At 44.0% G+C, this 16086-nt stretch overlaps 5 protein-coding genes across 5 annotated transcripts, besides 6 other annotated features; 3 read left to right on the top strand and 2 right to left on the bottom strand.

Moving 5' to 3' along the window:
* Positions 1-1175: part of a mobile genetic element that runs on past the window's edge.
* A 610-nt stretch (positions 1176-1785) lies between these two features.
* TSTA_001590 (NACHT domain protein) lies at positions 1786-4756 on the bottom strand (the record flags this gene model as incomplete). The annotated part of the gene is made up of 2 exons (XM_002487697.1): positions 1786-3193; positions 3249-4756. The coding sequence occupies 2 exons, from the start codon at positions 4754-4756 to the stop codon at positions 1786-1788; spliced, it is 2916 nt and encodes a 971-aa protein (XP_002487742.1).
* Positions 4757-5374: 618 nt separating this feature from the next.
* On the top strand, positions 5375-6221 carry TSTA_001580 (uncharacterized protein; the record flags this gene model as incomplete). The annotated part of the gene is made up of 2 exons (XM_002487696.1): positions 5375-5996; positions 6025-6221. The coding sequence occupies 2 exons, from the start codon at positions 5375-5377 to the stop codon at positions 6219-6221; spliced, it is 819 nt and encodes a 272-aa protein (XP_002487741.1).
* Positions 6222-6432: 211 nt separating this feature from the next.
* TSTA_001570 (uncharacterized protein) lies at positions 6433-7303 on the bottom strand (the record flags this gene model as incomplete). The annotated part of the gene is made up of 2 exons (XM_002487695.1): positions 6433-6494; positions 6532-7303. 2 exons carry the CDS (start codon positions 7301-7303, stop codon positions 6433-6435), a joined length of 834 nt encoding a protein of 277 aa, XP_002487740.1.
* Positions 7304-8353: 1050 nt separating this feature from the next.
* Positions 8354-8373: a microsatellite.
* A 920-nt stretch (positions 8374-9293) lies between these two features.
* Positions 9294-9849, top strand: TSTA_001560 (uncharacterized protein; the record flags this gene model as incomplete). The annotated part of the gene is made up of 2 exons (XM_002487694.1): positions 9294-9338; positions 9397-9849. The coding sequence occupies 2 exons, from the start codon at positions 9294-9296 to the stop codon at positions 9847-9849; spliced, it is 498 nt and encodes a 165-aa protein (XP_002487739.1).
* Positions 9394-9756: a mobile genetic element.
* A 1589-nt stretch (positions 9850-11438) lies between the features above and the next one.
* Positions 11439-11831: a mobile genetic element.
* A 5-nt stretch (positions 11832-11836) lies between these two features.
* Positions 11837-12367: a mobile genetic element.
* A 1869-nt stretch (positions 12368-14236) lies between these two features.
* Positions 14237-14277: a microsatellite.
* Positions 14278-15959, top strand: TSTA_001550 (uncharacterized protein). Its single transcript, XM_002487693.1, has 3 exons — positions 14278-15421; positions 15483-15599; positions 15649-15959. Exons 1-3 carry the CDS (start codon positions 14435-14437, stop codon positions 15694-15696), a joined length of 1152 nt encoding a protein of 383 aa, XP_002487738.1. The 5' UTR covers positions 14278-14434; the 3' UTR covers positions 15697-15959.
* The last annotated feature ends 127 nt before the right edge of the window (positions 15960-16086 follow it).

The raw sequence follows: 16086 nt of genomic DNA, 5'->3' as shown, positions 1-16086 counted from the left end.
CAACAGTGGCACCAGCGGCAGATTATGCCTCTAGTGTCTAGATGCATGCCAGTGGAGTAAAAGGAACTCAGCACTTAAATAGAATGCAGAAACAGGGGGCTATTGTAATCACAAAAGCCTTTCGGACAGTTGCAACTGCAGTGGCTAAAGCAGAAGTAGGCATTCAACCTTTCCATAACCGACACATGGAGAAAGCTACGAAGCTATGGATCGACATACAGACCCTACCCAAATCGAACCCACTGAGGAAACTGAGAACTATTACAACCCGAAGATTTAGGTCTCCTTTGCAGAGGATAGCTCAGCCACTAGAAGCAACAAAATCTGAGCGGATAGAAACTATCCAGGCATTCACATTACCACCGTGGACAGGCCGGATACTAACGATATGTAAAAAAGATGGGGAGAAAGCCATTGAGATTGCTCATAAGGCAGTTGGCATTCTAATTGCTACAACCGCATCCAGCAGATCGGGGATTGTGGGCATTGGGGGTTGTATAAGAGACACTCAAGCGGGCAACAACGAGAACAACATGTCCAGCTACTCTATCACCTTAGGTAAAAGGACGGAGCAAAATCCTTATACAGCAGAGTTAGAAGCGATGAAAGCCGCCCTGGAACGTATCCCGCCTGAGACATGCCAGAGATGGATATCCATCCTGACTAGCAACAGATCCGCATTAGCAGCAATCAGCCAACCCCGGCAACAATCTGGCCAAGAAACCATCCAGCAGATAAATAAATAGATTCAGATCTTACAACAGCGAAGAAACACGGTTAATGCAATTTGGATCCCAGCGCACACAGACATCAACTTGAAACAACGAGCAAAAGCTGAAGCACGAAAATCAACAGACATAGAACGTCTACCAGAGAAGCAACCATTCCAAGCTAGATCGACCGCTCTTAGACTCACCCTTGCGGAACGACAACAAGAATGGATTCTCCCTGCAGATGTTGGGAAATACTCAAAAGCTATGGATATAGCTCTTCCAGGAAAACATACAAGAACCTTATACGATGGAATGAACTGGAGAGAGGCAGAAATCCTAGCCCAGCTTCGGACAGGAATGACAAGGCTAAATAGCTATTTGAACAAGATAGGCGCAGCAGAGTCCGATCTTTGCGCCTGCGGCCAAGCAAGCGAGACAGTGGAACACTTTCTATTCCGCTGCACGAAATGGACAACGATGAGAGGAGGTATGAACCAATGCACAGAGTCAAGACGAGGAAATCTATCCTTCTTCTTAGGCGGAAAATCTCGCTCGGATACAGATCAATGGAAACCAGATACGAAAGCCGTCCATGCAGTAGTCGACTACGCGATTGCAACAGGAAGATTGGAACAGGAACTCGAACCCGAACATCAATCTACACAGTGAAAATTGAAGAAACACACCCTCAACCCCAACCCCCCTTCCCTCCTCTCAGGTAGTTACGTTGAGATATACCGTTAGATATTGTTACGTACAATCTAACAACAGCCGAGGTCCATCCACCCATTCGCCACAACGAGTATCCGCACATTTGCCACGGTGTCGTGAAGGTATTGAATACATTGTAACGAGAACGTCAAGCTCGCTGGTTGTTACAAAGAATCCTGGTTCAACTCAAGCATAGACATATCGCGGCGGAATCTATCTATGATTATATTAGGCCTTGCGTGTCTGTTGCCGAAAGTACCATAAATAGATTAATACTGGTGTTGTGACATCAACTGGTACCTTTTTGCATGCGTTTATACCTAATGTCATATCGTATGTAAGTAATACGTGATTAATGAAATTACAATGCGAGACTCTTTGCATGCCTCTCTTCAAAATGTTCAATATCGTGCCGCAATCGTAGTGTGTTAACATCACGATTCCCGAGCAGTCTTGAACTCATTGAATATGCCAAATTCAATGTTTGCTCCGCGATTGCTTTATGACGAGTATGATTTCGTGCCCTTTGAAAAGCTGCCGAAGTGTCCAGTATGCTGTCAATGAATGGACTGTAGTCCATTTTTAGCTTAAGCAAGAAATCCGTAAGCAATGACTCTAACATTTCTTCATTTCCTTCCGTGGCCTGATATGATAGAGCCAAATTCCATGTGGCTCTTAACACGTCTAAAGGAGCGGCGGCAAATGCGGATGCTAGAGACTCGACGATATTGTGGCGGATATCTGTAGCTATTTCCCAATCTCCCTTTAACTGTTGTGCCAAAGCCGTCTCTTCAATCAGCTCGACCAATCTTAAGTAAGATTCTTTGTCGTTCTTCATTAAGAACAAAACAAGAGCCTGATGGCGGTTGTCAAACGCCCATTGTGCTCGCCGCATCTGGGCATGGAGATAAACATGATCATCGGACTCGTCCCAAGGGAAACTGGTTATGATTGATGGAGGGTTATTAACCAGCTTCTGCCACAGAGTCCAAACTCTTCCCATCGAGTTATTCAGTTTCCCAGAGTGCTCAAGCCAGTACTTGACGGCATAGGACAGAAAGAAGAATTCTTCGACAGGCTGCTTCTTGTCTTTACCAGAATATGCCTCCATGAGTGCTCCTTTGAAATCGAATGAAGAAGCACTAGTGGATGAAGATAATCTCAGAGTTCTTTTCAGGTACATTTGAGCAACTTTCCTCGAAACACTGGCAGATCGCAAAGGAAATTTAACTGAGGCAGACACTGCGTCGGACCCGCTTATCTGCCATGGTGTATGACGAGACGTAAGTTGACTCTCAAAGACGCCCCAGTTCAGATATGTAACGCATATACCACCCATTAAACAACTCGCCTCCACGTTGCTGAATCGTATTGATAAATTAGAAGTGTGTGCCGTATCAGGATATAAAAGGTGTTGTTTGGCTGATGGATGAACAAAGTGGACCGTCAGAGTCTCGTCGTCCAGCTCTAGCAGACTACCACAGGATGAAATTGTCTTTTGTATGTCGGTGATGAACTTTTTCTCATCCATAGTATCATCCCCAGGTCTTACACTGAGGGCCTCACGAAGCTCCCATAACGTCAAGGGTCGGTATACTGCAGAAATAATTTGTAGTAGCTTTTTGCTATAGGTTGATAGTGAACTTCTATGCAAGATCCGATCGTACACTGCAGGCAGATCTCGTGGTAAGTCTCTCAATGCCGTCAAGATAGCATCGTCTGATTCCTCATTGCATATGCTGTCTATCTGAAGCACCACCCAAAGGAACCTGTCGGGATTGTTAGAGAAGAGGCACGTCCTGAGTGTTTGGTCTGTATCCTTACATTCCATGAGCGTTAGCTATCAATATATCCTGAATATCAACGATTGTCCTAGGGTCATTGAGGGCGAGGGAACCAGATTCCAAGCGTCGTTGGAGCTCATCATTGACATAATCGGAGATGTCGTTTTCTTGCAACGAGATTTGCATTTTAGATCGACGCGGAAAATGTTTATCGACTAGTGACGAAGTCAACTCTAATTCCGATCTAGTTGTGAGGAATAATCGAAGTGTGCTGTTTTCAGCAAAATCATGAAGGTGCTGCATCACAATCCTTTTTTCGCGTTCCGCACAGTCATCAAGACCATCAATAACCAGAAACATTGATTTTCCTTGTAGCTTTGCAGATAAGAGTTTGCGACACATCGAAACTAGCTCATCGAGATTTAATGTATGTGGCAGTAATTGGGCACGTTGATCCATAGCATCCAATATATCTTTCAAATCCATGAACTCTAACCATTGTCGTATGAGCGACCCCAGAATCGTCCTTGATTGCAATGACTCAGTCACATCGTGCCTACATACAAAGTAGGCCGTTGCTCCCTTGGGGACACTTAAAAGCAAATCTTCGATCAGACTCGCTGTGAAAACAGATTTCCCTGATCCTAGTTTACCGAAGCAAATCAGTGGGTTGGTGACGCCTGGATTGTCTCTCCAAGTGATATACTCGTTGCAATCGGACAATGAGGCCGTTTTTCCTTTCTTCCTGATCCGCCGCCACGTCGATGCATAGTCATATGCTGAGCATGCATCCAGCAGTGACAACTTCGCTGCCAACTTGCGTCTCATCTCGGAACTTTTATCGAATCTATCTAATAATAGCGAGCGAAACATGGAGTTCTCGCGGGCCTCTTCCTGTTGGGTCTTGGCTGAGAGAAATATAACCTCTTCCTTGATTGCATTCCCAAGAGCCCCAAGCTTCTGTATAGAATCTCCAAATTCCGAGTCGAATGACCTTAAGGTGGTGACTAAAAGTCGATTCAGACCGTTCCGTCGAGTGAATTGCACGGCTTTGGTGCATAGTTGTACCAGAGTGATGAAATATTCACAAATTGTTTTCTGTAGATCAGAAGACCGGTGGTATACCAGAGCAAGCTCTTGATAGCGCGGGGCAGACCGACCAATCTCCATAAATAGGGTCGAAAACTTCTCTAGAAATGAGACATGATTTGTTGCTAGCTGTAGAGTAAATCGAACCGATGCCCACAGCCCACTCGCCATCATATTTTGGGATCCCCCTACAACCATATCTCCAACGGAAGTAAATGCTTGAATCGCTCGAAGCACATTGCTAAAGCGGGTGCCAACACATTTTCTGCTGAATTGAGATGACCGATCAATCTCAGCTGTCAGCCTCACAATGTCAATTGCATCTGGAGGGTGTCTGTTTTTCAGATTCCGCAACACTGATTTGTCGTCAAGCGTCAAGATAGCTTCAAACTCCGATATTGCTTGAGCGAGTTGGATCTCTGGTGTTAACTTTCCAATTCTTGTTAATGCTACTGCCATTTCTATTGAGCCGAGCATACATAGGGGCTAGCGACGTTTGTTTTCCAGGTAATTACACTGGATAACGGAAGTCTAGATGAGGATGACTTATAGAAATAGATTCATTGCAATATCATATGCGAAGGATTTCCACCTAGGTACACAGCCACGTTCTTGGGGCCAGGTTGGTTTTCCATACCATAATAGACAGGATTAGCAACCTGTAATTACAAGTAACAACTCCACATTTGTATCGTACTAGGAAGGCGGTAGGTAGGGCTGACTAAGAGCTGACTAATATGGACTCCACATTTATGTACCTCAAGTGACAACTAGAGACTAGAGACTTTGCGCAGGGTGGGTCCTGAACTTTGAACTTCGAATCTAGGCTCGTAGTGGTAGGCGGTAAGATTTTCCGTCTTGGCCTTCTTGGCATCACATGACGGCTAGCTAAACTATATATAGCTAGCGTTCGGCGTGGGACTTGAACATTTCAAGAGCCGCACTAGACGCTACGAACCGTCAATCTTTACCTGAGAAAGCTAGTCCTGTAAAATAAAACATAACATTTCACACAAGTACCTTCCCATGTAATTTTCTCCTAAAGATACTTCCAACCTATATTTTGAATTTGCAAAAATGACACAACCATCGCAAGATTTGACACTCACTCACGGGTTCGGCTCGAGCCATGATTCCAACGTTTATATGAGCCAATATACGTCTCAAGGCCCAATGCCCTCCAGCCTGCCACAAGGTCCTGTGGGATTAGGCCAATATCCACCTCAAGGCCCCGAGCTCTCAAGCCAAACCCAAGCGTCAGTGCCGGGTAATCCCGTATTAATCCAATATGCACTAGATGACTCGGCTCGAGGCGGACGAGGCCAAACTCTCAAGGATTGGGAACGCCTAGAGCTCCTCAAAATTTGTGTTGAGAATCAAACTGTCCTAGTTACTGAGACAAAGACTAGTTATTGGAGACAAGTGAGCATGCGATTCGAAAAACAGACTAGGCGCAGATATTCAGCTCAATCCTGTGAGAAAATGGTCATGCAGCTTGTGCAGAGCCGGCGCCAATATCTCAAGGAGCACGTGACTGGCAATTCAGTGGGTGAATATACGGAAATAACGCCATTTGTTGACGAGATGATCACTGTACTCGACCAAGTCGATGAGAATATACGTTTGAAGGCTCAAGAAGCCAAAGAACGTCATGAAGAATTGGAGCAAGATCTACAGCACCGTGACGAGATAATGCAGCGTATATCTGAAGGCATAACAATATCTAGATCCTCCTCGGAGGCACGTAAAGAGCGCAAATCGCGGCGCAGGACACGAAGTTCAACACCCAGCAGCTCCCAATTTGATCCAGATGAGGCGATTCTTTCGGAAATTTCAGGAATTCGAGAGGCAATTGCTCAAGATTCGTCAAACAATAGGCGAATTACCCAGCTTGAGGATCAATATCGTCTTCCGCAAGAGATAGTTAGAGAAAGTGAGCAGGCTGTTAGGAGAAATCAAGAATCAATCGAGCGAAATCAGGCATCCTTGGAAAGGCATGAGGGCTTGTTAACGGCTATATTGAGCACATTTCAAGATATTCAACGTACCAATAATCAAATAGCTCCTCAATGACAGCGGCTTTATCCCATAGCGCGAAGTAATCACGTTCCCATAGAAAATTGTATGGATATTAGTTAGTAAAATAGATATTCGATAATGAAGAGCCACAGGCTGTAATAAGGCACGTTGATCGGGCCTAAATTGAGTCGTAGCGAACTGGGTGACCACCTTACCAAAAGCATTCTCAATCCCTATCCGGTCGCTTGACAGCACCTTATTGAGCCGCTTCTCCTCGCGCGTAAGAGGTCTCGTGGCCTTGTATGGAGTAATAATTCGGAAAGAACTGGTGTAGGCAATATCCCCATATAAAAATAGCTGTTCTCGTTGTTTCATTATTTCACGAAGCTTCTCGGGAAGCCCGCAGGACCGATACATGGTAATATCGTGCATGGAGCTGGGGAAAGGCCCGTGAAGAGAAAGGATAAGGCCGTCAGGTGCCACAATCCCTTGATATTTGATGCCATGTGCACCCCCATAGCCATTATAAAATATTTCCTGATCCCTGATTGGTCGGCATATCTCACGAAAAGTGCCATCAATAAACCCCCAAATCCGTATGGCACTCCTAGAGACCCTTTCTAGGCTGCTGGCGTGAGTGGCCATGCGCTCATACGTCAAGGAAGGGTGCCAGTCAAGGATATGGTTATAACGAACCGCTAGATATCTCAAATTAAGCTTCAAAACGACCGATATATATGTGGCAGAGCGGCCAAATAGGAGCTGCGATTCGTAAAGCCTTGTAGGCCAGGCTAGGTGATAAAGAATAGCACATATAGCAAATTCTGGTGTAGGGGCGTAGCGCCCACGGCCGTATTCGACATTTTCTAACATGAAGTATTCCAATATCTCATAGATTTGTGTGCGATCAAATCTAGAAAGTAATCTGTTAATATTTCTCATATAATATGGTTTCTTGGAGCTACCGGAGAAAGAATTTGACAGCATGGTCGTTCCATGCATCTAGGGAGAATTCGAAATTGGTGTAAAAATTGACGAATTTTGGTTTTATTGCGCGACGTCTTCGAATCAAAATGTATAACAAAATTAGTATTAATCGAAGCAGAATTTCTCGACAAATCCAAGGCTCCATTTTCTTCGTAAATACAATGTGATTTCAGTGAGAAACATGATGTTAAAAAATATATCATCTTTTTTGAGGCCTAAGCTAAGCGAGAAGCAGATTTACGGTGTTTGTACGAGCTTGTAATGCCAAGAAGGACCACTAGTGGGTTGTGAATGCCTTATTGATGCCTTGTGAGGCAGAATTAGGCATCAATTTTTTTCTGCCTGGCAGAATTTAAGTTAAGGTGGCACCACAGAGTTATCAAGATCTAGAAATAACCACTTACCCTAAGCGCCCTGGGGAGCTTCAACTCAACCGACTTGACCTCAGCCGTGTTATTGCGGCCCGTACTGGTCATGGAGACTTTGCAGACTACCATGAACGTTCTAACCATGATGATGCTTATCTTCTCTGCCGATGTGGAGCACGAAAAGCACCTCTGCACTTCTTCTTCTGTCATATAGCTAAGAGACGAGCCCCTCGTCCTCCTGGGCCCCCTTCTGAGGTCATCTCTTTTCTCTTAGGCACTGCTAAGGAGCACAAAAGCTAGCCACATCGCTAGCAGAGACCCACTTCTTTGAGGATATCTGCCCTCGCCAACCTCTCCTTAGCACCTAGTTAAGACAGCCCTACTCTTCCTTTATATTTCTCTTCTCTCTTTCCCTCTCTGCAAAACTTACTGTTCAGTTATGATAGTGGTGGAGTAATAGGTCATGGAGTGTAGGCGGACCATTGCAGCTGGCAAATACCCAAAACCCACTCAAAGTGGACCTCCCTGTAAGACCACGGCAGCTATGGAAATGCGCCAAAGAGTCTCTTATTTGTACATAAATCTGATAGGACCTGAAACCCGAGGCTTACCCCTCGGCGGCCTATGTCCCAGGAGGGATCGGTGGGAAGCGTGCGAGTCACGAACCACGGCCGTTAAATATACACACACACACACACACACCTCGTTCTTGGGGATAAGTCACAATATTAGGAATCAAGATATCTTCATATTGTCAGGCTCATTAGGCCGCTTCGTGTTCGCGCCTTACTACCGTCTATGCTTCGTGATACGGACCGTAGTTAAACCAACAAAAACAAACAAGATATAAGTTTCCCACCGACCAAAAAAGACTTCAAGATCTTCATTTCTTCGGGGCCAAGCGAGCCGTGCAAGCAGTATTGAGAAGGCAAGCTCTGGTGAGGCAGTTAATCGGTCTCGGAAGACTATCTCTTGAAGCCGTAAATAAGGTAGGATTTCGAGAATCTCATGCCTTTGGAATCTAATATTTTGATCAGTAAGCACCAGCTACCTAGAACAGTATTTTCGAACCGTAGCATTGATCGTATTGTGGCATCCGAATATGCTAAGAAGCTATAATCAAACTGTTTATAGCGCAGCATTTTATGTGAGAAAATTGTCGCCATTTTCTGATATAACAGGTCAATATTATAATGAGAATAAAGATCTGTTCCTGTACTTTGATTAAAGCCATATGGTAGAGAGACTTAAGGAAATTTGATGAAGTTATCAAAGTTATATATTGTACAACCAATAATCTCTATTTGGTGGTGAGGTTAGCATACCAAAGTACGCTAACCTGATTAGTTTCTGCCGGTTTTTTTGACCTGTTACTTGTTACCTGTAATTGCAGGTTGCTAATCCTGTCTAATAAGAAGGGACCAATACATATATGGGAAGCAGAGACAGCACAGGACAAGAAGCTTACAGATATAGAGATAGCTAAGCTAAATGAAGAGCTTGAGCCAATCAAGAAAACTGAATGAGAGTTGAATACTGCTCTTGCCCGTGTCCGGCCGCGCAATGGTAAAACGCCTGGCCGAGTTCCTCGTTGGCGCTGGAATAAGAAGAATGGGAAGCTCATGCGTGAATCTAAAGGTGGAATTGATTGGTGGCGATATCAAAAGGTAAAGGTCTCTGAATACCTTAATGGTCCTATTGTAGCTACTAACATTGTTTTGGCAGGAAGTTCTTATCCCTAAACTTATTCCTTTCGCAAGAGACTGTATGATGGAGAGACCTAATACCATTATCCTTGAGGATGGTGCACCTGCCCACCGTCACCACTATCAGCAATTAGTACACGACAAGTATCATGTTCAAAAGATGCTAGATTGGCCTGGTAATTCGCCAGATCTAAATGCAATCGAGCCAACCTGGATCTGGCTTAAGCGACGAACGACAGTAAGAGGGGCTCCTCGTGATAAGAAGACTGCAAAAGTGGCTTGGATCAAGGCCTGGAATGATCTCCCTCAAAAGCAGATCCAGGACTGGATCGAACGTCTTATTCGCCATGTACAGGAGGTCATTCGACTAGAAGGAGGGAATGAGCATTGTGAGGGCCGTAATGAGAAGGATAAGCGTCGAAACTGGAAAGGATACCGGTTGAAAGGCAAGCTCTCACGCGTCAGGATCTAGGAGACTGAGAATGGGAGGATATCATATAAAATACTAAGAGTCTATCATTTTCTTTCTATTAACAGCTATTTGAACAGCTTCAATTTGATGCAATTTGATACAATTTGAGAGTATTCGTGTAAGTAGCGTTACTGCCAGGCCTGCCAAAATTACTAGCGTTGTCAATGACTTATGAATCGCTCCTCTGTATATAAGCTATCAACCCAGTATGGGTAATTTCATATGGCCACCGTGTTGCCGACCTTTACTCCTAGTTCGTAACCTGTATAGTCCATCCGCGCCAAGCCTCTAGACGCTAATACGTTCAATTCTCTTTAGTATTATTGGCCAGTCGATTTAAGCTTATACGGAGTACCTAGTTGATCTGCGCTAAGGCCTTGGCCGTGGGACTAGAATAGAGCCGTGCTCCACCTGTGCTTGTCAGAACTAAAACAGGTGACTCATTAAAGTTTCCAGACTAAGGCCTTGGCAGTGGGGCAAGAAAAGGGTATCAGAGTATCCATACGTTTGTGTCACGGACCTGGATCCACCTTAGTTCTAACAGCGGTGCGTCGTGATACGTTAGGATAGTTGAACCTCGCACAGGTTCCGACCAATGATCAATGGAGCGAGACGAGTGGTAAGTAACGAAGTATGGACAATAACTGGGACGGTAACAGAACTAAGATAGAAGAGATCCTGGTGCCCGTACGAGTTAGAATGCCTTGCTGACTCTCACTGTTGTATTCAAGTGACTTATGTCAAAGAACTATGAAGAACTAAATACATGATGGTAAATGAGCGTCCTTATATATCCAGTCCTCGGCGTCAAACCATCGATAGCGGGAATATAGGCGAAGTTCATAGAGTTGAAATCAACTTGAGGGACTAGCTCTATTTGCGTATTCAGAGTTCTCATCATATGAACGGTCAGCGTCGCAGGTGTGATAATAGAGGCGACGGGTAAGAGCCTGTTGAGAGATGATCAGAAATTGCCATCCCTCCTGAACAGCTATCCGGGAAAACCAGAGTAGTATATTCACCAATACACAATAGCCACCAGCATCGCGTCTTGAAAGTTTCTCCAGAGCGACGGCAAGAAGCATAAGAATCCATTATCCAAAATTTCCAAAAAATGATCAATCGTGCTCAAAAACTCTGATTGTTGCCGCAACCTTGCCCATGCTGCTTGCTGAAACGCAGTAAACACTGCGAAGCTCAACCAAAAATGGGTCAAATATGCAAGCACCGTACCAGCAGAGATATCGATTTGTTGTCTAGATACGCTATATTCAGTTTCAATGATGTTTTATTGCGCATTTGAGGTGTCGTGTTTGTCTAGCGAGGAATAGAAGATGTGATAGGCGAGGGCGAAGGCGACGCCCAACAGTGTGCTGTAAACAAGGGTCACAGGAGCTGATCCCAGAAGATGGTAACGTTAGAACTTGCCGGCTGGCATTATGTCAGAAAAGAAAAATAACGTAATCGGACACCTCACGGCCCGCCCCCATCCGAGCGCTTCAAAATATTTCAAATCTCTCTTTTACACCAACTTCAGCGCGTCACCATGCCACCAAATCGTACAGGAAATGTACAAAATTCAAGCGATCAAGAGAGCAGAATCTTACTTGCTATATCCAATTTAAAGAATGGAAAAATTCAATCTGTACGTACAAGATATAGCTAATCTTCTTTTTTCTCAACACAGAAATGAGCATGTTAGTGAAAAGTGGATTTATCGATTTGTTAACCGGCACCCAGAAGTTAAACTACGATTCTCACGGAGATATAACTACGAGCGAGCAAAATGCGAGGATATCAAGATAATCCAAGAGCATTTTGACCGCGTACGAGACGTTATACAAGAATATGGGATCCTATCCAAAGATATATATAACTTTGATAAGACTAGCTTTGCTATAGGTCTCTGCGCAACTGTAAAGGTTATAACAGGCAGCAATCAATATAGCAGGCCTTACCTACTACAGCCTAACAACCGTGAATAACAATTGAAGCAGTCAATTCTACGGGATTGGGTTTACCCTCATACGTGATTTTTAAAGCAACAACCTATTATCAATAAGGCTGGTTTGAGACACTTCCACAGGACTAGAGACTTAATATTAGCAAGAATGGCTGGACTACAGATGAAATTAGGATTAGATAGCTTCAAAAGCATTTTATTCCTCATACAACAAATCGTACGAAAGGAAGATATCGAATGCTTATTCTTGATGGCCATGGAAGCCATTTGATAGCTCAATTTGATCGGATATGCGTAGAGAATAATATTATCTCAATCTACATGCTAGCTTACTCATCACATCTCTCACAGCCTCTTGACGTGAGCTACTTTTCTATTTTAAAACGACAATATGGACGGCTTGTTGAGCAGCGCGTACGGCTTGGATTCAATCATATTAATAAATATGACTTTCTTACAGCCTTTCTAGAGATTCGTACGATGGCATATAAAGCTGAGAATATTTAAAATGGCTTTAAAGCAACTGGATTAGCGCCACTTGATCCAGAGCATGTTTATCAAAAGCTTATAGTTTAACTTGAAACTCTAACACCCCCTCTAAGTCAATCAAGCAATTCATAATCTTCCTGCTTATAAATACCTCAAAATCCACATTAATTTAAGCGCCAGATTACTACAATTAAGAAGTGATTAATAAGCATATAACAAGCCCCTTGGAGCTAGTTGATCAAGCGATAAACCGGATGTCTAAAGCCTACGAAATAAGCATAAATGAGCTTCTGATTGTACGGAAAGAAGTACATGATTTACGCGCTGCAAATGAGAAGAAGAAGAAAACGCGTAAAAGATCTAGAGCTCAAATGTCTCATAAAGGATCTCTTACAGCGCAGGAAGCCCAGGAACTGATTACTAGTGAGCTTGTATCTTGCCTGTTTGAAATCATGCTTCATGCTATTGTTCCCCGCCGTATGATTGGATAATTTGTGTGGTAAGGCATTAAATTACGGCGCTTAGAATGCAGCAGAATTAACCAGCCACATTCGCATGATCTAACCGACTCATCGTCCAGGGGGGTCACCGCACTAATCGTAACAAGTTTTCGTTACACCTCGAAATAGCCGACAAAAGTATGAAGACTTGAGAACGTGTCTCAAAGTACAAAAGATTACTTAAGTATCAGTAATTGCAGAATCATTGACATTCAACTTTGCGCCTGCACGAAATCATCGAATAAGCCTACTTATTACTCATGGGACGTCGCGCGCCAACGATAATTCGCAGAATCATCCCCACTTTGGGCTTTTGCTCATGATACCACCCGACTCAGCTCGAGGTGACACGATTGGATGCGTTGACAGGTTATATTAGATTGTGCTCGAATCTCAGTGGACCATTTATCGATGTGAAATGACCCGCAATTCATTAAACAGAAACGTACTATTGTCTCCAGAACCATGCATGAGTTAGGGTCTCCACATAAGTGCGGCAAAAATTACCAGTACAACATATTTTCCGTCAAGCAAAATATCTTTACGGAGTATAATATCGAGTTTCTACTTGTTCTTGTTGGTGTCATTTGTTAACTATCTACCGCAACGAATGAAGACGCATGGATGTGACGCGGTTCGGGCCGGGCCGTCAGCTTGTTATGTAGTGCTCGTGGATACCTAGGGTTTGGAGGCGAGGACTACTGGATTTGGACACTGAGGCCCATTGCGCGCAAAGGATCTTTGTTGTATGACGTGTAGTATTGTATGCCAGTTCTGTATGTAGCCCGATTAGATTTCTGCTTTCTCCAGGTAGATCTGCTTTCTCGTCGTCTAGCCACTTGATATCACCTGCTAGAGCCCTTATAGGCAATGGGTTTGGATAACTCATTTGATGGCTACTCTACATTTTACATATATTCTATATATATAGATACAAATAGTCGACAATATCCTCGACGAATACCAAGGTAGGTGTTGGTTTAGCTACGTCCTGATAACACGAAGCACAGGATTACGCAGTAAGGCTATTCCAAAGAGCCCATGAGCCTGATAATATTGATGTTATTTGAATATTATGACTGATCCCCAAAAAGGGAGGAGAAGGATAATTACATGCAGGTAAAGGGGATATCCCCAGGGAACCGGAATAGCTAATATTCCGGTGTTGATACTCAACACCTGGGGATTCCCGTACACACAGTAGGTCTATTAAGCACCAATGCTCGAGCACCTTAGCTTCCCTCCCCTGCAGCGGCCGGCGGCTGCTTCATGACTGAGGTACCACCGCCAATAGGTACTACTTGCAAAGCCAACAAATATTTGCCTTCGACACTTTTGGGAGGGGTGTACCTCAATCGCAGGGGGGCAGTGCAACAAGGCAGAAATGGACTGCCCAAGGTAATATGTGGTCTTAATGCATCAAGACTAACTTCGGTTTTTTTTTTTTTTTTTTTTTTTCTTTTTTTTTTTTTCTTTATCTCCTCTGTTGTTTAAAATATTTACTACATCCATCATTCTTCTGAGACCCACGTCTTAACTTGTTTGATTTTCGAAGCCCTTCGAAGCCCAAGGCTTGTCTAACCGTTTCTGATTTCTCACTCTCCTAAAGTGGTTATTCGGATTAGTATTAATCATGCCTCCGCTGAAGGCCTTGGAGAGCTGCAATCTTTACACAGTTGGATGGATCACCGCTCTTCCGCTAGAGCGTGTAGCAGCGACTGCAATGCTTGATGAGGAACACGAACAACCACTCGATCTGGTTCAGCCTATTCACGACACAAATGCATATAGTTGGGGCCGAATTGGGGAGCACAATGTGGTCATAGCATCACTGGGAGCAGGTGTTTATGGTACAATATCCGCTGCTACTACTGCATTGCCTATGCTCTCCACCTTCCCTCAAATCAGAATCGGTCTGCTTGTGGGAATCGGAGCGGGTGTTGCCAGGCCAGACGAAGGCCTCGATATAAGACTTGGGGATGTTGCCGTGAGTCAACCGCATGGAAATAACGGTGGTGTAATACAATACGATTTGTTTAAAGCAAAATCCGGAAATCAGCGAGAGTCCAGATCTTTTCTCAACAGACCGCCAGAGGTTCTCCTCAAGGCGTTGGCGAAGCTACAGGCAGAGCACGAGCGAAGACCTTCCAAAGTGCCAGAATTTCTTGCACAAATGGCGAGAGAGTATCCAAGAATGGCCAATTCCAAAAATGGCTATGTGCACCAAGGTTTTGAAGATGATCGGTTGTTTAAGGCCACAGAGCCTTATGAAGAAATACTACGTGAGAAGCGCGACTCAACCGAACCTCAGATCCACTACGGTGTCATCGCTTCCGGCAATACGCTTTTCAAAGATTCTGTATACAGAGATGAAATCCTGAAGGATGTCGGGAAAGAGTGCATTTGCTTTGAAATGGAAGCCGCAGGTCTGATGAATAATTTCCCATGTATTGTGATCAGAGGTATTTGTGATTACGCAGACTCCCACAAGAATGATCGATGGCAAAGGTATGCCGCTGCAACAGCTGCTGCATATGCAAAAGAACTTCTTGGATACGTTCCTGTTCAAGATCTTCAGAGGACCCAGAAGGCTATTGAGGTGGCGGAGGATAAAGGTCATGTTAGTGCTTCCTCCCCTCTCGCTCAACCATATCAAACAGGGGATGTTAACCAGTGCTCAGCAATATTCTATCCATATAGGTGACACCAAATACCAGGGAAACATTACAAATAATTCGGGGGTGGTGATGGGAAATGCCTATGCTTCGGCAAAGGATGGCATTCGGATTACAGGTTCGGTGAGTGTTTTCGGTTATGTAGTCTTGGGCTAAGCTAACTTTTCTCCAGAATAATTACTATGGAAGTGACTGGAATCCGTCTCCGACATATGAATGACAGTGATGGCACTGAGAGGAAAACTGTCCAACGCAGCTACACCCTCGGTAGGGACACAGGAGAGCAACGTGCGTCGCAAGTCGTACTATAAAGGAAGTAGCTAATATGAAGCGGCTGTGGTAGGAGAATGTTAAGTTCAGGCAATATTTGTTAACCGGGACAGACTGATATTATATTTGGAATTCGATTTCTGCAGCTGTGGATACTTGATGAATTTCTTTAATGTTAACGTTACTTTGTGGAATTATACACTGATACTGTGGAAAGGATCTATATATGAGACTTATTGTAGATGCTTAAAATTATCGTAAAACCTTTTTCGCTACTAAGGATTTCTTTCTTTTTCTTTCTCCCTTTCTAGGCTGGCTTTATTTTATTGCGACAGTTTAT

The sequence above is a fragment of the Talaromyces stipitatus genome, genomic scaffold (genome assembly GCF_000003125.1).
Source record: "Talaromyces stipitatus ATCC 10500 scf_1105507295517 genomic scaffold, whole genome shotgun sequence".
Classification (NCBI taxonomy): Eukaryota; Fungi; Ascomycota; class Eurotiomycetes; order Eurotiales; family Trichocomaceae; genus Talaromyces; species Talaromyces stipitatus.
Note: the sequence above shows the minus strand (reverse complement) of the source record. Positions and strands in the feature narration are given on the sequence as shown.

Excerpts from the sequence above, each read along its gene's own strand:
- TSTA_001550 (XM_002487693.1), top strand. The coding sequence starts at position 14,435 with ATGCCTCCGCTGAAGGCCTTGGAGAGCTGCAATCTTTACACAGTTGGA. Across the intron at positions 15,422-15,482 it reads TGGCGGAGGATAAAGGTCAT|CAATATTCTATCCATATAGG; the intron begins GTTAGTGCTTCC and ends ACCAGTGCTCAG. Across the intron at positions 15,600-15,648 it reads GCATTCGGATTACAGGTTCG|AATAATTACTATGGAAGTGA; the intron begins GTGAGTGTTTTC and ends ACTTTTCTCCAG.